At 47.3% G+C, this 26,717-nt stretch overlaps 2 protein-coding genes across 3 annotated transcripts in view; one reads left to right on the top strand and one right to left on the bottom strand.

The window, feature by feature from the left end:
* Nucleotides 1–1,906: 1,906 nt before the first annotated feature.
* PPCS (phosphopantothenoylcysteine synthetase) lies at nt 1,907–10,456 on the bottom strand. 2 transcript variants are annotated; one of them, XM_074975357.1, is made up of 3 exons: nt 10,350–10,456; nt 9,545–9,648; nt 1,907–2,731 (listed from the first exon to the last, which is right to left on the bottom strand). In XM_074975357.1, exons 2-3 carry the CDS (start codon nt 9,635–9,637, stop codon nt 2,360–2,362), a joined length of 465 nt encoding a protein of 154 aa, XP_074831458.1. In that variant the 5' UTR covers nt 9,638–9,648; nt 10,350–10,456; the 3' UTR covers nt 1,907–2,359. The 2 variants fall into 2 exon arrangements, with proteins under 2 accessions (XP_074831458.1, XP_074831457.1); XM_074975356.1 differs by lacking the exon at nt 10,350–10,456 and adding an exon at nt 9,989–10,121 and having other exon boundaries at nt 1,922–2,731.
* Nucleotides 10,457–10,557: 101 nt separating this feature from the next.
* ZMYND12 (zinc finger MYND-type containing 12) overlaps nt 10,558–26,717 on the top strand; it is a 64,979-nt gene continuing 48,819 nt past the window's right edge. The window contains exon 1 of the mRNA XM_074975354.1: nt 10,558–10,737. Coding sequence (XP_074831455.1) covers nt 10,622–10,737 — 116 coding nt within the window. The 5' untranslated portion in view covers nt 10,558–10,621. The remainder of the gene's footprint in view (nt 10,738–26,717) is intronic.

Raw genomic sequence — 26,717 nt, 5'->3', positions numbered from 1 at the left:
ACCCCCCCTCCCTCAGTTGCATTTGGGTGGGGGCCAAGTCCAAACAAAAGAGGGAGGGAGTGCACCCATGAGCGCTTGTGGGGCTCACTCCAGTCCTTGCTTGCTGCTGGAAACAGTCCCAGATGGTGGTGGGCAAAGAAGCAAGCTGCCCCGTCGAGGGGCGAGCAGCAGGTGTTGATTGTCAGCTGGGTTGGTGGAAGGGGCAGTGGCAAAAAGGGGTGGTGATGGTGGTGAAGGAAGATATGGCGGGTGGGGGCAACAGGACTGGGGGAGGGCTCCATGCCTCTCCCCCAGCCCCCCACAGCAGCAAAAGGCTACCACCACCCCAAGAGCACAGCTGTTAAAGTCACTCAGTCCAATAACCGACCCCCTCCACAATTCCTTGCAGCGGTCTTCCTCCTCCTCGATGGGGCAGCCAGCTCAGGAGCAGCAGCAAGTGGGCGGCCAGCCAGGTGAGGACCCAGGCAGAAGGGGTGACAATGGTGGTGGTAGTGTGGTCCTCGCTTCTCCTTCCTCCAGAGGGGTGGGGATGGGGTGGCAGGCCGGCAAGGCCCCTCTTCCCCACAGCAGCGGCTCCCAGAAGGGGTCCCAGCCAGCAGCGGTCTTCCAGGGAGGGAGAGAGCTCCAGCCAGCAGCAACAGCCCAGGGAAGGAGGGAGCTCCAAACAGCAGCAGCAGTAGCTGCAGCCTAGGAAGGAAGAGAGCTACAGCCAGCAGGGCAGCCCAAGCACACTGACCTTTCCTTTCTGTAGCAGCATGGTCACCTGCTCTTGCCTTGATGGGCTTTAAATCAGCCCTGGGAGAGGGCTGTGATGGAGCAAGCAGTTCCCAGGCTGACTGGGGGAAGCAGGCTCAGCTGTGGCCAAGCCCCATTCAGGCCTCAGCTGGCCCTTATAAGAGGGCAGTAGGCTAGGAGCAGACAGTCTCCTCTAGGTGTGGAGTGAGATAGGCCTGGTGAGTATATCAGAGGTGGAGCACGGCTGGGGGAAAGCCAAGGAAGCTCTGGCCTGGAAACCCCCCAGCCTGCAGGCCTAGTTTAAGGTCAGACAGGTACTGGGGTTGCAGGGGGAGCCCAAAGGTAGGCAGAGGCAGTAGGTCCAAACTCCCCTTGCCTATGATGATTGGCTTATATACTGCAGTCTGCCCCAGTGTGCGGGGGCTTAACAGTGACTGACAGTAGCCAAAGACTGAGGCTAGGTGGGGATAGTGAGTGGGGGTTCCCTGGGGAGGGGAGATCCAGAGACTGTAAGGGTACTGGCAGGGGGCAGCACCCTGGGTAAAAGGGGCACTGGGGTCTGGGAAGGACATGGGGGGCCAGCGGCAAGTGGGACAACAGCCTGCAGAGGGTGCTCTGGAGGCTGGAATGCTAATTCCCTGGATGAGCAGCAGGAGGCTCTGCAGGGGTGAGTCTCGCACTGTGACAGGAACCCATTAGCCAGCTTTAATTCTCCCTTGGTCCCTTCGCCCACCAGGGACATTAGTTGGCAGCTGTGAGCACAGGCATGGTTCATAGATACCCCTGATGCCTGTCCCTTCTACTAAGAGGGAGACCTGGACACATGCCTACCTCCACTGTGCCAGGTAATAGCTCCTTTTCACATCCTCCAGAACCTTCTGATGCAGTTCTAGCTGCCCTTTACCCATCTACTCCTCTATGGACTTCCTACCTATGGCTCCATAAAGTCACAAGACCTTCACATCAGCCTCCTGTTACTGGCCAAAATGATCATTTACCACACCAGGAAGACGCAGCGTGACAGGGAGGTTCACTGCAATTGTAGGGACTGTCCAGTCACTGTCTCACATCCAGAAAGAGTTCCTCTGACTTCACCTCCTTCGTGGTGCTATGGGTACTGTTCAGGGTTCTCTGCTCAGTGTCCCTATATGGTTCCCGTTTTACATCTTTGACTGAACCTCCTCCCCCCACCACCTTCCTGTTTAATCATTTGTTGTCCCCTGTCTCTGTGACCATTCTCCCATTTGAAGAAGGGGGAATTTTGTTCTGGTGGGCTCTGCCCATCCTTCCAGGACTTCAAAATGGGCTGCTACATGGAGTTTTTGAAGAAGCAGAAACTGTAACATACACCCATCTATCCCTTGCTTCCCCACCCCCGCACAAGGAGAGGATTAGGGAAATATCCCTCTCTTCTCTACAAACTTGCACAATACCATCCTTAGGGGGAACGTTTTCATTTCAGTTTTTTTTTTTTAACATAAGCAGCAAATAACTTATGAAGTCATGTATGAGACAAACTATGGTGGATGTTCACACTTTTTACCTCATACACAATGCCTCAGATGGGGTCCCCCCCATTTACTGTAATAGAGAGTTCCTCCAGTTCCATACACACCCTCAAAGTTCAATTTGTTTCTGATAATTCAGAGCTAGAATAAGCTGGTCCTTTCCTTTCAGAGTGTTTATCTATAAATGCCGTGTGTCGAGACTGAAGATGGCTTACTATCTTCTCCTCTATTTCCACGCCTTGTACTATTTCTTCATTAGAAAGTGATAATTTAGTTTCAGAGTCTTTGGTTACAAGAAGAACAGATGTTCTCCGTGAATCAAGAACATTTGCTATCACCACCTGATGACGATATGTCTCCAGAGCCTTCCGTGATTTATCAATTAAGATAGAAGGATCAGTTTCCAATTTAAAGGAAATAACGAATGCTTCAGGGGCCCATTCTTTGACTAGAGGAGACAGCATTTTTGGCACCATCTTCATTGTGATCTGCATTGGGGGAAAAAAAATTTCAGTAGACACTAGAAGTTTCAGTACACGTTAGTATGACATTTAAATATGAGAGATAAAGACAGTGAATAGGCATGTGCCAGCTTCATGTTACATTATGCCTAAGAGTTCTGGGCTGAGTTTTACACTTTGGAATGATTTCCAAAATGCCATTTTGCTAACCCTTACTAGGGAGGATCAAAGGTGTCATTAATGTACCAGCACAGTGAAACTCATTTTGGGTACCAGTTTGGATAACAAAAATGAGGATCTACTTAGACGAATCAGCACAAAGTAATAGTATCAACATGCAAGTTCCTGCTATTGAGAAGCTAAATTCATCCCTAGTCTATTACTGGGGGAGAAGTAACCACAACGTTTATAACAATAATCCTGTTTGAAACTGAATTTTCAAACCTGTAAAATATACATACATAATCAGATGTACTTGAAAATTGGTATTGCAGTTCAGGAAGTGAGATACTATCTATGGTGCAAATTATGGTAGGTCATTTGGTGAAGGAGTTCCCAAGATACAGTCCTCCAAAAAATGCTGGAGCTTCAGAGGGGATGAGCTGGACTACAGAAGCCAGCCCACAGCCATGCCTTGTTTATTTCTCGTTTAAATACCAAGCTAAATTAACAACCCCAACTATATTAATATGAAGTTATGGTTCCAGATACTCCACAAGGTCCAATGATCCTCATGCCCAAAGGCTACATGAGATGCTGATTTTCACTGCAGCAAGTCTGAAAGAGGGCTCAATTTGGAGCTGAGAGCGAGGAAGTACCAAGATGGCAAGAGACAAAGGGTTTGTGTTAAGGCAAGCCCAAGACAGGGTTCAGTAAAGCATTGAGAGTTGGTATCTATTTGAGTGATCCACACTGAAGATCCCTGGAGCTGTGGATCTTAGTAACTGCCAGGAAGACGGACTAAAGAGACTCACCTTTGGGTACTGCTTTGTGTGGACTTAGCACTGGAGTATCCTGGAAGGTATGGGAACAAATGTGACCTGTCCAGAGGGCCAAAAGAAGCTGTGGACCACCACAGGACCGAGACAGCCATCACCAGAGGGTGTTATAGGAGGAAAGCTTGCTATGCCACACCCATCCAACAGGGGGCACACTTGCAGTGAGTCCCTTCTACAGTGAATAGCCTTTGTTCAGCTAAGATCGGATGAGAGTAAATAGTTGCAAAATGTATTTTAACTGATGAGATGGCAGCATCCAAGTATTCAGATGAAGTAAATATCCCAATATTGATTGAATAGGAGCTCAAACTGGGTTTATGTTAATGTTGGTTGCCCACAAGAACCTTTTCCACTAATGATCATAACACCACCACATTGATTGTTTACTGGAGATTAATAGTTTTTTTTTTTTTTTTAAACAGGACAGTCTTGTGAAGGAGTCAGTCTGTGGTCCAAATGGCAAATCTGACCATTCTGGGTCACCAGGCCTGGAACTGTGAAGAAAAGACCAAAATTTCTTCTAATAGTTGCAGTAGATCTGAGAACTACTGTTGCCTTGCCCAGGCCAGGCCAATCACAATAACCTTGGTTTTGTCTTGTTTGATTTTCTCGAATTCTCTGAATTAGAGGAAGGGGAGGGGGGAATGCATAGAGCAGACCTACTTCCCAGTCTAGATGAAATGCATCCAAGATGGACTGATTGTCTATTCCTACCCTGGAGCAAAACCTCAGGAATTTGGAGTTGTCTTGTTGCCAAGTTTTATGTCTGGATACCCCCACCTGGAGTAGATGTTGTTTGCAGTCAAGTCTTTGAGTGCCCACTCATAATTATGGTGTAAAAGTCTCTACTCAGCTGATTTGCTAATATGTTGTCCTTGCCTGTAAAAGTGAAGAGCTATGGGATACATTTGTTGTACCTTGCAACACTCCCACAAAGCCAGGGCCTTTTTGCAGTTGGCTGGATTTGCTCCCTTGCTTCTTCACATAAACACTGTCAGTAACTGCCTGAGCCACTCTGTCCTAAAAGTGGGGAAGAAATTCAGGAATACTGAAACGTAGTGACCTCCCCTGCCTACATTAGAAGCATCAGAAGAAATTGTGATCAACAGAGCTGGGGGGTTAACTCCTTTGAGTTCACTGCAACATTCAGACTACCACTTGAGGGATACCACATGACCTCCTTGGAGAGTGTTATTCTCATAAACATATTGTCTGTATTTGGTATGCAGCGCATTCTTAATCAATGCTGTCCAAGTCTCACCTTAGGTGAGCATAAGAAGTTACGTACGTCAACAAATCCATAAGGCCCCTCAGCTTGAAAAAACATCACTGAAGCTGTCTTGCAATACATCTATTGCTGTAAGGATTGTAAAATATCTTTCTTCTGGGCAAAAAGCTCTGCCTTTTTAAGAATCCAGAATTGACTCAATAAAAGATATGATCTGGATTGGAGTTTTTTGTGAGTCTTCCAGTTTAACTTGAGCTAAAGTGTTAGGAACTCATGTTTGTGACATAGCTATTGCTACATCTTCCTGTGAGGAAACACTAATGAGCCAATCATCTAAGTAAGGGTAGATCTGGAAACCTGATCTCTCTTGCAGTAAACCCAGCATCTTTTAGTTTCTCTGGAACCTCATCTGTTCTCGAGCTAAAGAGTCCTTCCCCATCAGATGGAAAGTCTTTTACTTGGGTTCTTGTCTCTGAAGGGAGTCTGGACAACTGCAGACTCCAATGGTGCCTCAAGGTAATCACAGATGCTAATGCTCTGGATGTCATATCTGAAGAACTGAAAGATGCTCTCAACCAAGTGAACTCTGGTAATCAGTGTGCTGTCTAGTTTTGTCTCCTCTTCCAGTAGTAACTAAGCAAACTATACTCCTGGGGGAATTCTGTGCCACTGCACATGCGCAGAATTTATGTCCCCAGCAGATTTCTTTGCTTTCCCACAGTAAAATAACTTTCCGACAGGGAAGCAAAGGGAAGCCACAAGAGTGGTCAGGCGACCCACACCAGCAGTATGTTTCGGGTGCCCAGGGCAGCTGGCAGAGAGGTAAATCACTGTGGGGCAAGGGGCGAACTAAGACGTGGCTGATAGCTCCTACCCTGCGCCAGGCTCAGCTACTAGTCTTGGCTGGGCTGGATGGCACTTACTCTTTCCCCTCATGACATCCTGGGCCATGTCAGACCCCCCCCCCCCCCGATTTCTCCCCCAGCTGTAGGAAGCTCTGCAAACTCTATCCCCCTGCACTTCCTCCACCCATCGTTCCTCTGCTGCAGGGGGAGGGATCACTGTACAGGAAACTGCTCCCCCATCCGCACAACCCCCATGTGTCCAGACCCTCTCATACCCAGACCTTCCCCCTGTGCCTGGACTACTCTGACAAGCCACCCACACCTGGATCCCCACCCTACTAAGTCCCAACCAGCTGCATCTGGACCCCCTGCTGAACCCCCAAACCCAGACCCTCCTACTGAGCACAAACCACCTGCGCCCCCCCCTTCAGAGTCTCATTACCATTGCACCCAGAACCCCCCCAACAAGCCCCTGATCCTCCATACACCCAGATCACTCACTGAGCCGCCTGCACCCAGATTGCCCCACACAGAACCCTCTCAACCCACACCCGGATCCCCCCACACCAAGACCCTCCACACTTGGATCCTGCCTTGCTGAGCCTGCCTGCCCACATCTGGTGCACCTGGCACGGAGGGGCAGGGCCCTGGGGTGTTTCTGGGGAAGGCCCTGTCCTTCCGCTGTGTCAGGGCTGAGTCTGTCTTGTGGGGACCTGCACAGTGATCGCCCACTTCTGTGAAGCCAGTGGACTGTGCTCCCCAATGCCATACTGGAGCCTCCACATATATTTGACAAATAAAACTTGTGGAATTTAAAAATATTGCCAAAAAATTAAAAATTCTGCACACACAGAATGCCCTCTGGAGTAAAACTATCTTCTCCCCTAAGTGATAGATAGCTTGGACTGGCTGATAACTGGCATGTGCCAGAATACCCTTCTACATAGAGCACCTAATTTCTTACCTTTTATTTGAAAGGGTACAGCAGACTTGACTGCCCTGAGGTCTTTGCAGGGCCACTATCGCCACCAATAAATCTGCACAGGGCTGGACTAACCAGAAGCTCTGAGGCAGCTGTGTGACGTTATTGACTTGAACTGGGACCACATAGAACATTGTTGCAATCAAGATCCTGTAGTGGCACCAAATTGTGTATAAAGGGGGGGTCAAATAAGGTGTCTAAGATGAGGTTATGGTTTGCTGGTTAGGATTATGCTATCTGTTTGCATGTACCATTTTTGTATTTAAAGATATAAGTATTGGCTCTATACTGTCTGTATATCAAACTTATGCTGTGCTTCTGGGTGACACCCCAGACAAGTTGGGGTCAGCTCTGCCTAGCCTGCTTGATGGCCCATTAAGGACCATCAGCTATACAAGTGACCCACTGAGAGAGGGCAAACACGCCTTGGGACTCAGCCAGGTAGGCAGGGACCTGCCTAGGGACAGAACTCTGAGGTGTTTCCAGGCCATGTGATGGACAGTTTGTCTTTGGGACAAAGAAAGACAGACCACATGGCAAGAGAATATAAAAAGCTGCTGCAGCTCCTCCATCTTGTCTTCAATCCTGCTTCCTGCCTCTGGAGGGACTTTGCTACACTGAAGCTTTGAACCAAGGACTGAAAGACCCCTCCCAGCTGGGGATGTACTCCAGAGACTTGATTTGAACCTGCAGTTTATTCTATCACTGCTGCAAGCCTGAACCAAGAACTTTGCCATTACTGTATGTCATTGATTCCATTTAACCAATTCTAGCTCTCATCTATATATTTTTTTTCCTTTTATGAATAAACCTTTAGATTTTAGATTCTAAAGGATTGGCAACAGCGTGATTTGTGGGTAAGATCTGATTTGTATATTGACCTGGGTCTGGGGCGTGGTTCTTTGGGATCGAGAGAACCTTTTTTCTTTTACTGGGGTATTGGTTTTCATAACCATTTATCCCCATAACGAGGGGCACTGGTGGAGACACTGGGAAATTGGAGTGTCTAAGGGAATTGCTTGTGTGACTTGTGGTTAGCCAGTGGGGTGAGACCAAAGTCTGCTCCGTTTGGCTGGTTTGGTTTGCCTTAGAGGTGGAAAAACCCCAGTCTTGGGCTGTAACTACCCTGCTTGAAGCAATTTGTCCTGAATTGGCACTCTCAGTTGAGTCCTGCCAGAACCAGCATTGTTACAAGCTAGTATAACTTGTCAGCTTTTTTGGAAATTGTTGGTCCAGATGCTGGATTTAATCTAGTTTTTTTTGCTGGCTGGAACAAACTATCTAGGACTGATTTTACACCTAGTGGGTGAATAGAGAATATCAAAAACTGGGTGTGTGACTTCCTCTAATACAACAGAAGGGATGTTCAGGGTTGTAGCCATCCTTTCTATAATGTTATGCTGTCTATAAATTTGTATCTTCTGGAAGAAGTTGCTCTCACATTGTGATCCAGTGATGTCTGAACCTCCATATCCATATCCACATGTTCAGCAGGACCTTCTATTTCTTCTTCAGGGAGTATCTAGGATTAATGGAGACCTTTCCTTTGCTGTTAGCAAGGGTGGTGGAATCTTTCCACTGAATCTTGTGCGAGCAGGCTCCTTTAACAGCTGTCTGGAGGAAGGCGAAACCAGCCCCACTACCTAAGGAGATCATAATCCATGGGTGAGGGAAGGTGAACTTGAGGGCTGAAAGATCAGAACTGGAAGACTTGAACTTCTTCTAGATTCCCTGATTTGTTCCCTGGATATCAAACTGGTTTGGAGGAACAAGGGGAGACGGGCATGTGAGCACTTCAGCAGGCACTGCTATTAGAAGGTTCCATCAGTCCAAGCTTCACTGTTTGCACATCCCAACAGTGTACATGGACAGAGGCTAATCAAAGAAGAATTAATAAATACAGAAGACAGTATCTGGAAGGAAAGAGCACCCTGCTTCATTCTTCAATGACCTCTTCAGACTACATACAGGAGACAGCTACCTCCGCAGCCTGCTACTATAAGTCTAGGTCTCAGATGTCAGAGCACTGGACTAGGAATCAGAAGAACTGGGTCCTATTGCCAGCTCTATCACTGACCTGTTGTGTGATCTTAAGCAAATCACTTCCCCTCTCTGCACTTCAGTTTGCCTTCTCACCTTTTGTCTAATTTGTCCAGCTAGGCCATAAGCTATTAAGAGCAGGGACTGTCTCCTTCCTCATGTTTACAAAGAGCCTGTCACAACTGGGACCCAATCTCAGCTGGGGCTTCCAAGTGCTACCAGAATACAAATAACTAATAATGGAGAATGAGTTGTTGCCATGGAGGAATTATCTGAGAAAGGATAATTAAAAAAGGAAACTGGAGATCCCAGTAGAATAGCTACCTATCAAAAAGGAAGCCTTTCATAAAGGGAACAATAGAGAACAAAACCAGAGGAAAAACAGACAGACCTAGGCTTTCATTACTGCCAATCTAATGAATAGGGATGGCTGGTTTGGTAGTGGCGCCATAGCATACTATTTTCAAAGTACTGAGCCTTCATAAGACCTTGTAGTCCCTGTGAGAGGAGTTAATACACCCCAGGTTTGTATATGAACTCTCAGACGAACAGGAGTAAGTGACTTGCCCAAGGTAACTTAAGTCAGTTTGAGACCAGGGAATGTGGCCCAGGAGTCCTGGCTCCCCACAGAGCGCTAGTAGCACACCGAATCAATAAGCCAGGTTTTGCCCCACATCACGCTTTTGCCAAGCAAGATCCAACAAGGGACACAGAGCAAGGCCCAGTGCCCAGGAGAAGCTGCATCACCTGCAGGGGGCCCTCAGAGGACTGGATCTTGTGCTCAGGCATCTCTGATGCTGGGATGTAGAAATCTGACACGGCTGCTGCCAGGTAGAACATCACACTGGAGCCTATGGGGGAAAGGAGCCAGAATCACCGATGGCCTCAAGGGGGGCTGACCCGGCCCCAGCAATGCCAGGACCCCCCAAAAAAGAGATGACCTCTCTCCCACCCAATGCCACAATCCCTCCCCACGCCAGGACCCCCCTCAAGCAGGGCTGACTCCCTCCCACCCACAGCCAGCCCAAGGGTCCATCTGCCCCAGCAGGCCCCAGCCTTCTGGCAGTGGCCAATGTGAGCTACTAGACAGGGCTGAGCCCCGCCCCCCCACGCCTGACCCCCGCAGTGCCACGCCCCCCGGCCAGGACACCCAGGGGGCGGTCGCCCCTTCTCCCCACCCACGCCCCATACCGAAGGGCGCCAGGGCCCGGGCGGCAGCCCGCAGCAGCGCCAAGTACTCGCTGAGGCTGGTGAACTCGAGCGGCAGCAGCGCGCCTGCCTCCTTGGCGCGCTGGTACCCGAGCAGCGCGGGCACGAGCCCCGGCAGCGCGGCTGGGTCGGCGGTGACGCGAGGCCCCGTGTGTACGCGCAAAGCGTCCAAGAGGGCGGGACCCGGCGGCGGGAGCGCGCGCGCCCACGGAAAGGCGGAGCGCGCGCGGTGCAGGAAGCAGACGCCGTATCCGGCGCACACGAGGCGCTCGGCCGAGGCCGCCCCGCGCCGCCCGCTGCTGAAGTTCTCCAGGAAGCGCACAGCCCGCGCCTCCAGCGGCACCTGGGTCCCACCCGACGTCACCAGCGCCACGCGCCGCCCGCGGGCTCTCTGCGCCTCTGCCCAGGCCCGCACGCGCTGCTCCGCCTCTAGCGCGGCCGGCCCGGGGCTGTCCGCGCTGCCCGCCGCCGCCATGCCGGCCGCTTCCGCACCGGAAGTTGCGACCCGGCCGCGCCCCGGAAGCGCCCCGCGTGCTGCCCCGCCCACGCCGGAAGCCCGTGGTTGCTCGGCAACGCGCCGCTTCCCGGCAGCGTCGGCCGGGCGGGAGCTGGAGGATGAACGTGCAGCAGCTGGTGCCCCTGGCTCTGCCCCGCGGGCGGCCGCTGCGCTGCGAGCTGTGCGGGGGGCCGGCCCAGCTGCGCTGCGGGGCCTGCCGCGTCACCTGCTACTGGTGAGCGCCGGGCGCTGCGCCTGCCCCCGGCCGGTGCCCCGTCCCCGCAGAGCGCCACAGCCACCCCCGCCCCAGTCTCCTCAGCTCCCGGCCCTCCTCCCCCCCCGCCCAGTGCCAGGCCCTGGCCTGAGTGGTTTCCATGATATACGCCACAGGGTTTCCAGTCTGGGTCGATGGCGCCCAGCAAGCCTGGCCCTGGGCTATCGCCCTTCTCGTTCCCTCTCCCTGCCCCCGACCCCAATGCCCTGTGACAGCGCCGGGTGCCAGGAGCCCGGCTGTCAGGGGGAAAGTCCAGTCAGATGTGCTGACCAGACACCGAAATCCGGATGCTGCCGGCAGGGGGCGGCACTGGGCCATCAATCCGTGTCAGCCGCTGCTCAGCTGGGGCCACCTCCTGCCTGCATCTCCTGTGCAGGCAGGCTCCTGTCCCGGCCCCAGAGCAGAGGGAGCCCAGCTTGGACGGAGGGGGAGGGGGAGAGCAGTGAGCAACAAGGGAAGGAGGGAAGAGGCGCAAGCAGGGTGTAGGGCTTGGTGAAAGAGGCCTTGGGAGCAGAGGCAGAGTGGGGGTGGGGAGACAGTGCTTTGCTTCTGCTGTCTCCATTCCCCTACCCCTGTGGCCTGCCCCAGATCCCTGGTCACCCTATTCCCTGCCCACCCCGACACCCCGCCCTAGACCCTGGGCTGCCCCCATTCTCCACCGGTGCCCTGCCCCAGACCCTGCCCACCCCAATTCTCCTCCCCCCACACAGACCCTGCCCAAGCCCCCTGGCCACCTGCATCCTCGTTTTCCCCCTCTCCCAGTGCCCTGCCCCTTATCTGCATTCTGGTTCCCCAAGTCTCGCACCCTCCCACCCCCGCCAATGCCTTGTGACAGCCCCTAGGCCATCTCCATCCTCATTCCCTTCCCCCTCAATGCCCTGCCCTAGCTCCCTGGGCCATCTCAGCCCTTTGTTCCCCTCCTCCCCCTTCCAAATGCCCTGCCCCAGCCCACAGGACCCCTCCATCCTCGTTCCCCAACCCCAATGCCCTTCCTCCATCGCCCCCAGACACCTCCATCCTCATTGCACTTTCCATTGTTCCCAGCCCCACAGTCACCCTGTCTTTCTCTGCATCTCCAGGAACCTACTCTTTCCTTGGGGACTTTTTCATCCCTGAATCCCCATCCCATTATCCTGGCACCCCTGTTCAACCCGACCCTTCAGGTACCCTGATCTCATCCGTTAGAACAGTCTTCAGCCCTTCTCATCTTGGAGATACCTATGTGTAATTGCACATCTCACCCTAGGAGTGCCCTTTTTTTACACTACTGAGGACAGTTCCAGCAAATCTCTGTCTCTCCCCGGAAAGCCAAGTTCGACACAGATACAGCATACCTGATTCCGTGGGTGCTCGGGTGCTTAGCACCCACCGGCAGCCAGCTCCCCCATCCCACTAGTGTTTACCCTTGCCGGCAGCCCTGCTGATCAATTTCTCCTCCTTCTTACCAGCGCCTCCTGCCCGCCACGGATCAGTTGTTCCATGGCATGCAGGAGGTGCTGGGAGGAGCAGGGATGGGACGCGTTCCAGGAAGGGTGTGGAAAGAAGCGGGGTAGGGACAGGAAGAGGTGGGGTGGTGGTGTGGCCGTGGAGGAAGGTGTAGAGTGGTGGGGTGGGGGGGCAGAGCAAGGGCGGGAAGAGGTAGGGGGAACTTGGGGGAAGTGGTAGAGTGGGGGTTGAGAACCCCCCTCCCCCCGGGTAGACTGGAAGTAGACCTGCCAATATCCAGTGGCTGGAAGCTGAAGTTAGATAAATTCAGACTATGGTGTAAATTTTTAGCCATGAGTGTAATTAATAGTTGGGACAATTTACCAAGGGTTGTGATGGATTCTCCATCACTGGAAATGTTTAAATCAAAATTGGATGTTTTTCTGAAAGATATGATCACTTCAAACAAGAGGTCAGACTAGTTAAGCATAATTGTTCTTTCTGGCCTTATAGTCTATGAATTAAAATTATAATTTAAAGTCCTGAGCTAGACCTACAAACTCCTTAATAGACTGTACTCAGGCTGCCTCAGTAACCATTTCTGTGACTTTTCAAGATGGCTGTACTACACAGGAGCGGTTCAGTAGGAGGAATGTCCATTGAAACTAGGGTCCCCAAACTTTTCTCGTCATGCTCCCCCTTACCCTTATCTGCCCTCCCCTTGGGAACTGGGGCCAGGAGTGGGGCTGGGGGGAGCACAGATGGGCAAGGGGGCCACAGATGGGGGCGGTGCTGGGGCCAGGAGTTGAGCCAGGGGCTGGGGCAGAGCGGGGCTGGGTGCCGCTCCCTCCCCACTCCCCCATGGGGGCTGACCTGGGCCCTGCCGTGCCCCCCTGAACATTCCACCATGTCGCCTAGGGGTGTGCCAGACTTGGTAGGCAGAGCATTCCTAGTGGCAAGACCACAGCTATGGAACTCTGCCAAAATGACACTTAAATTCACACACCTCTGTGTGGAGGTGTATGGCGCAGGGTGGATTGATTTAACTCACTGATTTTAATCATGATTTAAGGCAGCAATCAGGAAACTTTGATTTAAATAATTGAACATAATAGTGTACTGCATTTGTATTTTTTAGTTATTTTTCTAAAGAAAAGTTGTTTCTCATTGGTTGATAATCATTGCAACATGCTGATTTCTGATTAAATATTGCCTAGGATGATTTAGTTGGGGATTGGTCCTACTTTGAGCAGGGGGTTGGACTAGATGACCTCCTGAGGTCCCTTCCAACCCTGAGATTCTACGATTCTGTGCATTAACTGTGGTGTGCTTTTTGTTGTTGTTGTTGCTAATCACTGTATCTATACGCATTTATTTAATATTAACTTAAGATACTCAGATTTTTAATTTTTACATTTTTATTTTGTTTGAAAATGGTGACTGATCTATTTCTTATTTATTAGATGATTAATTTTTACTCGTGATTTATATAAAGCTCTATTTGAATAGAAATTCAATAAAAATACATAGCGTTGGTTTTTTTAGTCAAATAAAACTACTTAAAAGTGCTGGGGAAAATTATCAAAAAGTTTATCAAAAATGTTTTGCATTTAAAACTGATTTATCAAACAAAGGTACAGTTATGTGTAGATAATGAATTGACCTGATTTTAGAATTAGTAGATCCTCTTACACCTAGATTTTATTCATAGATTGAAAGAAGAAAAGTTTTTTCTGGTTTTTCAGCTCTCAATCACTGTCTCAACTTTTAATGAACTAGTCATTGAACTGAGCTAGCTGAGTAGACTGAAATGAAGCAGGTATTCTCTCTGCATCCTCAGAAGAGGTTACTGCTTTCAGAAGGTTTCAGAGTACCCTCTGCCCACCCCCACCGAGAGGCCCCAGGCTGCCCGCCCCTCAGACGTAGTTCTTGCTGGAGTAGTCGCTGCGGGGCTGGAAGGTGGCGGCCGTGTAATGGGTGCTGTAGTTGGTGTTCTTCTCGGGACAGGTGCAGCAGAGGAGGGGGCCCCCCAGAACTCTTTCAGAAGCTGGTTTAGCACTTCAACAAACTCTGGTTCCACATGCTTAGTGACTTCCACCAGTTCAGTGATTTGACTTTCTTTAAAACTTGGTAGTAAACATGTAGTGCTTAATACTATTGTTTACATTTAATTAAAATGATTTTCATTGACTATAATAAATTTAGGCTTATAATTTAAATTTAAAAATAAATATATTTAACTTAAAAAAAATCTGATTTGAATAAAAACTGGTTTTCAGTTTTTTTAAATCACTAATTTTTATCCGCCCCGATATGGTGAGAAAATACCATTTTTGTTGAACTCTGATACTTCAGAAAAAAAAAATCAGCACCAAGATCCTGATCCTACAAATACTTAAGTGCATGCTTGACTTCAAGCATCTGAAGTTTCATCGACTTCAGTAACGTACAAGTTAAAGGTAATCATATGAATAAGTATTTGAAGGCTTGGTGCCTTAATATAATAGAAATATACAAAAGAGGAGTAACTGTTGTTATGGCCATTTATTGGGTGGGATAATGTGCTCACAGAAAGTTGAAGCAATTTGCCTGAGGACAGTGTGACCTAATGGATAAGCCATGAATTTGTAAAACATTATACAAAATGGACCAGTAACATAATATGTTGATCTCTATATTAAAATAAAAGTTTAGAAGCTTATAGCCAAATGCAGATACCAAGCAGTGCTCTTGGCCAATGAGGCTAACTGGGTGTCCAGAAACAGTGGGGGTTTGAACAGAATTCTTAGTTTTTGAAGCTACATTACAAATGACGGGCAAACTGTCTTAATCAGAAGGATCTGAAGTTACCTCTGCCAATTCTTGTTGCTTACTCCAACCAATAAGCATCATCTTTGTCCAGTCCTCTCCCTTAGATGCTGAATAGGTCATTCCGCTTCACCAACTAATTTGGATGAGATGGAGTCTGTGGGTGGATGTCATTACATACTGGAAACGTCAGAGCCCCTATTTTTCCACTAATCCTAAAACATAAGAATGACTATACTGGGTCAGACCAAACATCCATCCAGCCCAGTATCCTGTCTACTGACCGTGGCGAATGCCAGGTGCCCCAGAGGGAGTGAACTTAACAGGTAATGATCAAGTTATCTCTCTCCTGTCATCCATCTCCACCCTCTGACAAACAGAGGCTAGGGACACCATTCCTTACCCATCCTGGCTAATAGCCATTAATGGACTTAACCTCCATGAATTTATCCAGTTCTCTTTTAAACCCTATTATAGTCCTAGCCTTCACAACCTCCTCAGGCAAGGAGTTCCACAGGTTGACAGTGCGCTGAGTGAAGAAGAACTTCCTTTTATTTGTTTTAAACCTGCTACCCATTAATTTAATTTGGTGGTCCCTAGTTCTTATATTATGGGAACTAGTAAATAACTTTTCCTTATTCCCTTTCTCCACACCACTCATGATTTTAGATACCTCTATCATATCCCCACTTAGTCTCCTCTTTTCCAAGATGAAAAGTCCTAGCCTCTTTAATATCTCCTCATATGGGACCCGTTCCAAACCCCTAAGCATTTTAGTTGCCCTTTTCTGAACCTTTTCTAATGCCAGTATATCTTTTCTGAGATGAGGGGACCACATCTGTATGCACTATTCAAGATGTGGGCGTACCATGGATTTATATAAGGGCAATAAGATATTCTCTATCCCCTTTTTAATGATTCCTAACATCCCGTTTGCTTTTTTGACTGCCGCTGCACACTGCGTGGATGACTTCAGAGAACTATTCACGATGACTCCAAGATCTTTCTCCTGATTAGTAGTAGCTAAATTGTTATACCAATAAAATAAAAACCAGCAGGATCTTATTAAAGGGGAAAAGGCAAAATGCCACATTTATTGTGAATACAGAAAGAATCCTAGTAAGCAGTTAGTTATAGCTATAACATTCCATTCAATTTCATATTTATTCACACATACATTCATTCATACACACACACAGGTTCTGCAAGGTTGTTATCATAGTTACCAGCCTTAGAGTTGCTCATGCCAAGCCACTGGCTAGGTGGCCTGGACATGAGGAGGGAGCAGGGCCTTGTCAGATGTTCATCTGATGCTCCTGGAAGTTGGTTTGCAGAATCAGACCCCAAAGTTCTCACTTTCTAGAGTCCATTTTTATAGGAATTTCTTCCTATGCCAGTCTATGGGAATTGCTTCATCATGCTGTTGCTGAATCAGTCAGCAGATGGCACATTCCTGACGGCTCTGTGCTGCCAGATGTTATCTTGTTCTTTGGTTCTCCCATCCTTGAGGCTGTTGGGTGGATTCCAGTCTGCCCTCTGGGGGTCCTCTGGTTATTTCCACTTGACGCCTTCTTCAGCCGATGGATACTGGATTCTTAGGCTGGCACCTCCCTGATCATTCAGTTATTATCCACACCAAGCACCCATCCACATTCATCCTCCATCTCTATTTTAATCACAGTTGTTAACAGAGCGAGATGAATACAAGAAAAGGGCGGGGAGTCTCTGGGTGCTGTTTCTGTTGTTACAGAGTATTGCTTTGAGTCTCTCTCTCTGTGAGTAGTTGTTGTTACAAAGAATTGCTTTGAGAACAGACTCTGTCTGAATGTACTAACACAATTAGCAGCTTGCAAGTTTCACACAGAGAGGGAGAGAAACAGTACCAAAACCCAAGAGACCTCTTAATTAGTAATACCCTGGAATTTAAACTATGGGGAATCAAACTCATTTGTGATTTTAATACAGAACTTCTTTAATATGATCCAACAAAATTACGCCCCATCATATTGTATGTATAGTTGGGGTTATTTTTTCCAATATGCATTACTTTACATTTATTCACATTAAATTTCATTTGCCATTTTGTTGCCCAATCTCTTAGTTTTGAGATATCTTTTTGAAGTTCTTCACAGTCTGCTTTGGTCTTAACCATCTTGAGCAGTTTAGTATCATCTGCAAACTTTGCCACCTCACTGTTTACCGCTTTCTCCAGATCATTTATGAATAGGTTGAATAGGATTGGTCCTAGGACTGACCCTTGGGGAATACAACTAGTTACCCCTCTCCATTCTGAAAATTTACCATTTATTCCTACCCTTTGTTCCCTGTCTTTTAACCAGTTCTCAATCCATAAAAGGACCTTCCCTCTTATCCCATGACAACTTAATTTACGTAAGAGCTTTTGGTGAGGGACCTTGTCAAAGGCTTTCTGGAAATCTAAGTACACTATGTCCACTGGATCCCCCTTGTCCACATGTTTGTTGACCTCCTCAAAGAATTCTAATAGATTAGTAAGACATGATCTCCCTTTACAGAAACGATGTTGACTTTTGCGCAACAATTTATGTTCTTCTATGTGTCTCACAATTTTATTCTTTACTATTGTTTCAACTAATTTGCCTGGTATTGACATTAGACTTACCGGTCTCTTATTGCCAGGATCACTTCTAGAGCCCTTCTTAAATATTGGCGTTACATTAGCTATCTTCCAGTCATTGGGTACAGCAGCTGATTTAAAGGACAGGTTACAAACCGTAGTTAATAGTTCCGCAATTTCACATTTGAGTTCTTTCAGAACTCTTAGAATCAGAATCATAGAATATAAGGGTTGGAAGGGACCTCAGGAGGTCATCTAGTCCAACCCCCTGCTCAAAGCAGGACCAATCCCCAACTAAATCATCCCAGCCAGGGCTTTGTCAAGCCTGACCTTAAAAACTTCTAAGGAAGGAGATTCCACCACCTTTTGGGTGAATGCCATCTGGTCCCGGTGACTTGTTACTGTTAAGTTTCTCAATTAATTCCAAAACCTCCTCTAGTGTCACTTCAATCTGTGACAATTCCTCAGATTTGACACCTACAGAAGATGGCTCAGGTTTGGGAATCTCCCTAACGTCCTCAGCCATGAAGACTGAAGCAAAGAATTCATTTAGTTTCACCACAATGACTTTATCGTCTTTAGGTGCTCCTTTTCTATCTCAATTGGCCCCACTGGTTGTTTATCAGGCTTCCTGCTTCTGATGTACTTAAAAACATTTTGTTATTACCTTTTGAGTTTTTGGCTAGCTGTTCTTCAAACTCCTTTTTGGCTTTTCTTATTACATTTTTACCTTTAATTTGGCAGTGTTTATGCTCCTTTCTATTTACTTCACTAGGATTTTACTTCCACTTTTTAAAAGATGCCTTTTTATCTCTCACTGCTTCTTTTACCTGGTTGTTAAGCCACAGTGGCTCTTTTTTAGTTCTTTTACTGTGTTTTTTAATTTGGGATGTACATTTAAGTTGAGCCTCTATTATGGTGTCTTTGAAAAGTGTCCATGCAGCTTGCAGGGATTTCACTCTAGTCACTGTACCTTTTAATTTCTGTTTAACTAACCTCGTCGTTTTTGCATAGTTCCCCTTTCTGAAATTAAATGCCACAGTGTTGGGCTGTTGAGGTGTTCTTCCCACCACAGGAATGTTAAATGTTATTATATTATGGTCACTATTTCCAAGCAGTCCTGTTATAGTTACCTCTTGGACCAGATCCTGCGCTCCACTCTGGACTAGATCGAGAGTTGCCTCTCCCCTTGTGGGTTCCTGTACCAGCTGCTCCAAGAAGCAGTCATTTAAAGTATCGAGAAATTTTGTCTCTGCATTTCGTCCTGAGGTGACATGTACCCAGGCAATATGGGGATAATTGAAATCCCCCACTGTTATTGAGTTTTTTATTTTGATAGACTCTCTAATCTCCCTTAGCATTTCATTGTCACTATCACTGTCCTGGGCAGGTGGTCGATAATAGATCCCTACTGTTACATTCTTATTAGAGCATGGAATTACTATCCATAGAGATTCTATGGAACATGTGGATTCATTTAAGATTTTTATTTCATTTGATTCTACAAATGAAATAAAAATTTCATTCAATTTCATTTCCTTCTAATGGCTTCCTTCTTCTGCCCCATGTTATCAATATGCCATGGTGAAGTGTGGGTTTGAAAGTGGGGAAGGAGGTACAAATTAGTCAATAAATCATAGTTATGAACAAGGAATGATAATATCTCACCCGGCCATATATAGCATGGTTAGTCTGCTGCACAGCATTCTTTCTCTATATTCTTCCACAGGTTCCAACTACTTCCAGAGGCAAACCAATAACACGTCTTTTTCCCTAATGAGAGAGGTGTTTCCTAACAATAAATCAAAGGAGGTAATGGGCAGTCCGTGACAAGTCTCTTTATTTCTAATTCCAGCCCAAAGACTCGATCTAGAATTCACTTACTCATTTTTTTTTGCTGAAGTGGAGTTAAGGTTGCTGCTGCATAACAGGGTCTTCTGCTCCCAATACCTTTCTGGACGTGGGATTTTAAAGCCCCAAACTCAAACATTAGAAAACAGTTAAGCTTTCCCCACATACTCCCAAAAAGAGCATTACTGTTAAAAATCAGGACATGCCCAGTTAAGAATTATAGAATAATAAGGTTAGAAGGAACTGCAAGAGTCATGTAATCTAACCTCCTGCCAATATGCTGGATTTGTTGTGTCTAAACCATCCAAGACAGACGGCTATTCAGCCTCCTTTTGAAAGCCTCCAGTGAAGGAGCTTCCACAATCTTCCGAGGAGTCTGTTCCATTGTCCTGCTGTTCTTACAGTTAGGAAGATTTTTCTGAGATTTAATCAAAACGTGCTCTGCTGGAGTTTGAACCCATTGCCTCTTATCTTGCCTTCTGAGGCAAAAGAGAAAAATTTTTCTACATCTCCTTTTGTGGCAGCCTTTCAAGTTTATGAAGATTGCTATAATATATTCTCTCCCCCCCCCCATCTCCTCTTTTTCAAACTAAACATACCCAGTTCCTTTAGCCTTTGCTTGTATGTTTTGCATTCCATCCATTTGATCATCTTTGTCACTTGCCTCTGGATCCTTTCCAGTTTCTCTACATCATTTCTATACATTTGGTGATCAAAACTGGACATAGAACTCCAGCTGAGGCCTAACCAGCGCTGAGTAGAGCGGTACTATCACCTCCCATTACTTGCATGCTATGCCTCTGTTAATGCAACCTACAATTGCATTTGCTTTTTTTGCAATAGCATTGCAATGCTGACTTATGTTGTGGTTGTGATGCACCACAACTCACAGATCTTTCTCACCAGTGGTGCTGCTGAGCTAGTTTTCTCCCATTCTATATGTGTCCATTTGGTTTTTCTTCCCTAAGTGTAGCACCTTACATTTGTCTTTGTTGAATTTCATTTTATAGTCTATTGCTCAGTTCTCCAATTTGTCAAGATCCCTCTGAATTTTAGCTCTATCCTCCAAAGTATTGGCAACCCCCTCTCGCTTTTCACACTTGATCAGTGTGCTCTGTATACCTACATCCAGGTCATTAATAAAAATGTTAAACAACACTGAACACAGAACAGATCCCTGTGAAACCCCACTTGAGGCTTCCCTCCAATCTGACTTGATTTCATTAATAGTTACTCTTTGTTTTCAGTTATTTGACCAATTGTGTATCCACTTAATGGTAGTTCTGTCAAGCTTGCATTTCTTCATACACGACATAACCTTTCTCTGCCCCTGTAGGGATGATAAAAACACATACATAAAACATGAATATACAGCATATGAAAAGATGGGAGTTGCCTTACCAAGTGGGGGGTCAGTGCTAACGAGGCCGATTCAATTAGGGTGGATGTGGCCCATTTCCAACAGTTAACAAGAAGGGGCTGAATATCAACAGAGGGAAAATTTCTTTTCATGTGCTGTATATTTATACCTGCCTACTGTATTTTCCACTCCATGCATCTGATGAAGTGGGTTATAGCCCATGAAAGCTTAGGCCCAAATCAATGTGTTAGTCTCTAAGGTGCCACAAGGACTCCTCGTTGTTTTTGCTGTTACAGACTAACACAACTACCCCTCTGAAACCTGTAGGGATGATCACAGAATCATAGAATATCAGGGATGGAAGGGACCTCAGGAGGTCAAAGCAGGACCAATCCCCAACTAAATCATCCCAGCCAGGGCTTTGTCAAGCCTGATCTTAAAAATATCTAAGGAAGAAGATTCCACCACCTCCCTAGGTAACGCATTCCAGTGTTTCACCACCCTCCTAGTGAAAAACTTTTTCCTAATATCCAACCTAAACCTCCCCCACTGCAACTTGAGACCATTACTCCTTGTTCTGTCATCAGCTACCACTGAGAACAGTCTAGATCCATCCTCTTTGGAACCCCCTTTCAGGTAGTTGAAAGCAGCTATCAAATCCCCCCTCATTCTTCTCTTCCGCAGACTAAACAATCCCAGTTCCCTCAGTCTCTCCTCATAAGTCATGTGTTCCAGTCCCCTAATCATTTTTGTTGCCCTCCGCTGGACTCTTTCCAATTTTTCCACATCCTTCTTGTAGTGTGGGGCCCAAAACTGGACACAGTACTCCAGATGAGGCCTCACCAATGTCGAATAGAGGGGAACGATCACGTCCCTCGATCTGCTGGCAATGCCCCTACATATACATCCCAAAATGCCATTGGCCTTCTTGGCCACAAGGGCACACTCTTAACTCATATCCAGCTTCTCGTCCACTGTAACCCCTCTGTCCTTTTCGGCAGAACTGCTGCCTAGCCATTCGGTCCCTAGTCTGTAGCGGTGCATGGGGTTCTTCCGTCCTAAGTGCAGGACTCTGCACTTGTCCTTGTTGAACCTCATCAGATTTCTTTTGGCCCAATCCTTCAATTTGTCTAGGTCCCTCTGTATCTTATCCCTACCCTCCAGCGTATCTACCTCGCCTCCCAGTTTAGTGTTATCTGCAAACTTGCTGAGGGTGCAATCCGCACCATCCTCCAGATCATTTATGAAGATATTGAACAAAACTGGCCCCAGGACCAACCCTTGGGGCACTCCACTTGATACCGGCTGCCAACTAGACATGGAGCCATTGATCACTACCCGTTGAGCCCGACAATCTAGCCAACATTCTATCCACCTTATAGTCCACGATGATAGGCACTAGGAACATCACAGTACCATATCTTTTCCTAACAAGAAATGACATTCTCTCTGCATCCACGAGAACTCCAGATCGGGACTCCTATTCATGCAGTGCAACAGAACCATCAGCGTGTTCGCTATAGTAATACTATTATGGGAATAATCACTGCTGATTGACAGAGATCACACTAGAGCTGTTGAGCTGCTTTTCCTTGTTCCCAATTGTATAATCACTATTAAGGATGCTAACAATGCAGTGAGGGGATTGCTTGCAGGTTTGGTGGTGAATATTTTCTGCTCACTTTACCGGGTGTTCACATGGAAAGCAGAGTAGAAACTGTGCCATGGGAATCAGCACCTTAGCTGTGTTTTTCCTACATTTCTTAAGTTGGGGTGTGTGGGGGAGGGTGTTCTCTCAAACTAATTTTTTTCTTTGGTGATATGCGGGGAGACTTTAACTTAGCAGTTCCCAGTTTTCCAACATTTGAGATTGGGGTTTTGAAGTTCCACGTTACAAAAGTGTACACAGATCATGAGGCCCTGTTGCAAGCAGCAGCTTTAACTCCACCTTAACAAAGGTTTTGTAAGTGATTTCTATGGAGGGTTCTAACATCTTATGTTAAGTTGATTTGGCAGAAGAGCACTGCCTTCCTATTTTGGAATCCTGCTGGGAAACTAGATCCTGCCACTGCTACAGACTATTTGTTATGAAAAAAGAAAAGGAGTACTTGTGGCACCTTAGAGACTAACAAATTTATTAGAGCATAAGCTTTCGTGAGCTACAGCTCACTTCATTCGATGCATTCAGTGGAAAATACAGTGGGGAGATTTATATACATAGAGAACATGAAACAATGGGTGTTACCATAAACACTGTAACCAGAGAGATCACTTAAGGTGAAGTATTACCAGCAGGAGAGCGGGGGGTGGAAAAAACGTTTTGTAGTGATAATCAAGGTGGGCCATTTCCAGCAGTTAACAAGAACGTCTGAGGAACAGTGGGGGGAGGGAGGGGGATAAACATGGGGAAATAGTTTTACTTTGTGTAATGAACCATCCACTCCCAGTCTCTATTCAAGCCTAAGTTAATTGTATCCATAGAATCATAGAATATCAGGGTTGGAAGGGACCTCAGGAGGTCATCTAGTCCAACCCCCTGCTCAAAGCAGGACTGATCCCCGACTAAATCATCCCAGCCAGGGCTTTGTCAAGCCTTACCTTAAAAACTTCTAGGGAAGGAGATTCCACCACCTCCCTAGGTAACGCATTCCAGTGTTTCACCACCCTCCTAGTGAAAATTTTTTTCCTAATATCCAACCTAAATCTCCCCCACTGCAACTTGAGACCATTACTCCTTGTTCTGTCATCTGCTACCACTGAGAACAGTCTAGATCCATCCTCTTTGGAACCCCCTTTCAGGTAGTTGAAAGCAGCTCTCAAATCCCCCCTCATTCTTCTCTTCCGAAGACTAAACATCCCCAGTTCCCTCAGTCTCTCCTCATAAGTCATGTGTTCCAGTCCCCTAATAATTTTTGTTGCCCTCCGCTGGACTCTTTCCAATTTTTCCACATCCTTCTTGTAGTGTGGGGCCCAAAACTGGACACAGTACTCCAGATGAGGCCTCATCAATGTCGAATAGAGGGGAACGATCACGTCCCTCGATCTGCTGGCAATGCCCCTCCTTATACATCCCAAAATGCCATTGGCCTTCTTGGCCACAAGGGCATGCTGTTGACTCATATCCAGCTTCTCGTCCACTGTAACCCCTCGGTCCTTTTCGGCAGAACTGCTGCCTAGCCATTCGGTCCCTAGTCTGTAGCGGTGCATTGGATTCTTCCGTCCTAAGTGCAGGACTCTGCACTTGTCCTTGTTGAACCTCATCAGATTTCTTTAGGCCCAATCCTCCAATTTGTCTAGGTCCCTCTGTATCCTATCCCTACCCTCCAGTGTATCTACCACTCCTCCCAGTTTAGTGTCATCTACAAACTTGCTGAGGGTGCAATCCACACCATCCTCCAGATCATTTATGAAGATATTGAACAAAACCGGCCCCAGAACCGACCCTTGGGGCACTCCACTTGATACCGGCTGCCAATTAGACATGGAGCCATTGATCACTACCCGTTGAGCCCGACAAGCTAGCCAGCTTTCTATCCACCTTATAGTCCATTCATCCAGCCCATACTTCTTTAACTTGCTGGTAAGAATACTGTGGGAGACCATGTCAAAAGCTTTGCTAAAGTCGAGGAACAACACGTCCACTGCTTTCCCTTCATCCACAGAGCCAGTTATCTCGTCATAGAAGGCAATTAGATTAGTCAGGCATGACTTGCCCTTGGTGAATCCATGCTGACTGTTCCTGATCGCTTTCCTCTCCTCTAAGTGCTTCAGAATTGATTCCTTGAGGACTTGCTCCATGATTTTTCCAGGGACTGAGGTGCAGCTGACTGGCCTGTAGTTCCCAGGGTCCTCCTCCTTCCCTTTTTTAAAGATGGGCACTACATTAGCCTTTTTCCAGTCATCTGGGACCTCCCCCGATCGCCATGAGTTTTCAAAGATAATGCCCAATGGCTCTGCAATCACATCCGCCAACTCCTTTAGCACTCTCAGATGCAACGCATCCGGCCCCATGGACTTGTGCAAGTCCAGCTTTTCTAAATAGTCCCGAACCACTTCTTTCTCCACAGAGGGCTGGTCACCTCCTCCCCATGCTGTGCTGCCCAGTGCAGCAGTCTCGGAGCTGACCTTGTTCGTGAAGACAGAGGCAAAAAAAGCATTGAGTACATTAGCTTTTTCCACATCCTCTGTCACGAGGTTGCCTCCCTCATTCAGTAAGGGTCCCACACTTTCCTTGACTTTCTTCTTGTTGCTAACATATCTGAAGAAACCCTTCTTGTTACTCTTAACATCTCTTGGTAGCTGCAACTCCAGGTGTGATTTGCCCTTCCTGATTTCACTCCTGCAAGCCCGAGCAATATTTTTATACTCATCCCTGGTCATTTGTCCAACCTTCCACTTCTTTTAAGCTTCTTTTTTGTGTTTAAGAGCAGCAAGGATTTCACTGTTAAGCCAAGCCAGTCGCCTGCCATATTTACTATTCTTTCTGCACATCGGGATGGTTTGTCCCTCTAACCTCAATAAGGATTCTTTAAAATACAGCCAGCTCTCCTGGACTCCTTTCCCCCTCATGTTATTCTCCCAGGGGATCTTCCCCATCAGTTCCCTGAGGGAGTCAAAGTCTGCTTTTCTGAAGTCCAGGGTCTGTATTCTGCTGCTCTCCTTTCTTCCTTGTGTTAGGATCCTGAACTCGACCATTTCATGGTCACTGTCTCCCTGGTTCCCATCCACTTTTGCTTCCCATACTAATTCTTCCCGGTTTGTGAGCAGCAAGTCAAGAAGAGCTCTGCCCCTAGTTGGTTCCTCCAGCACTTGCACCAGGAAATTGTCCCCTACATTTTCCAAAAACTTCCTGGATTGCCTGTGCACTGCTGTATTGCTCTCCCAGCAGATATCAGGGTGATTGAAGTCTCCCATGAGAACCAGGGCCTGCGATCTAGTAACTTCCGTGAGTTGCCGGAAGAAAGCCTCGTCCACCTCATCCCGCTGGTCCAGTGGTCTATAGTAGACTCCCACCACGACATCACCCTTGTTGCTCACAGTTCTAAACTGAATCCAGAGACTCTCAGGTTTTTCTGCAGTTTCATACTTGAGCTCTGAGCAGTCATACTGCTCTCTTACATACAGTGCAACTCCCCCACCTTTTCTGCCTTTCCTGTCCTTCCTGAACAGCTTATATCCATCCATGACAGTACTCCAGTCATGTGAGTTATCCCACCAAGTCTCTGTTATTCCAATCACATCATAATTCCTTGACTGTGCCAGGACTTCCAGTTCTCCCTGGTTGTTTCCCAGGCTTCGTGCATTTGTATATAGGCACTTGAGGTAACCTGCTGATCGCCCCTCTTTCTCAGTATGAGGCAGGAGCCCTCCCCTCTCACGTGCTCCTGCTCGTGCCTCCTCCTGGTATCCCACTTCCCCACTTACTTCAGGGCTTTGGTCTCCTTCCCCCGGTGAACCTAGTTTAAAGCCCTCCTCACTAGGTTAGCCAGCCTGCTTGCGAAGATGCTCTTCCTTCTCTTCGTTAGGTGGAGCCCGTCTCTGCCTAGCACTCCTTCTTGGAACACCATCCCATGGCCAAAGAATCCAAAGCCTTCTCTCCGACACCACCTGCATAGCCATTCGTTGACTTCCACGATTCGACGGTCTCTACCCAGGCCTTTTCCTTCCACGGGGAGGATGGACGAGAACACCACTTGCACCTCAAACTCCTTTATCCTTCTTCCCAGAGCCATGTAGTCCGCAGTGATCCATTCAAGGTCATTCTTGGCAGTATCATTGGTGCCCGTGTGGAGAAGCAGGAAGGGGTAGCGATCCGAGGGCTTGATGAGTCTTGGCAGTCTCTCCGTCGCATCGCGAATCTTAGCTCCTGGCAACCAGCAGACTTCTCGGTTTTCCCGGTCG

Source organism: Natator depressus, chromosome 18, assembly GCF_965152275.1.
Source record: "Natator depressus isolate rNatDep1 chromosome 18, rNatDep2.hap1, whole genome shotgun sequence".
In the NCBI taxonomy this organism is placed as follows: Eukaryota; Metazoa; Chordata; order Testudines; family Cheloniidae; genus Natator; species Natator depressus.
Note: the sequence above shows the minus strand (reverse complement) of the source record. Positions and strands in the feature narration are given on the sequence as shown.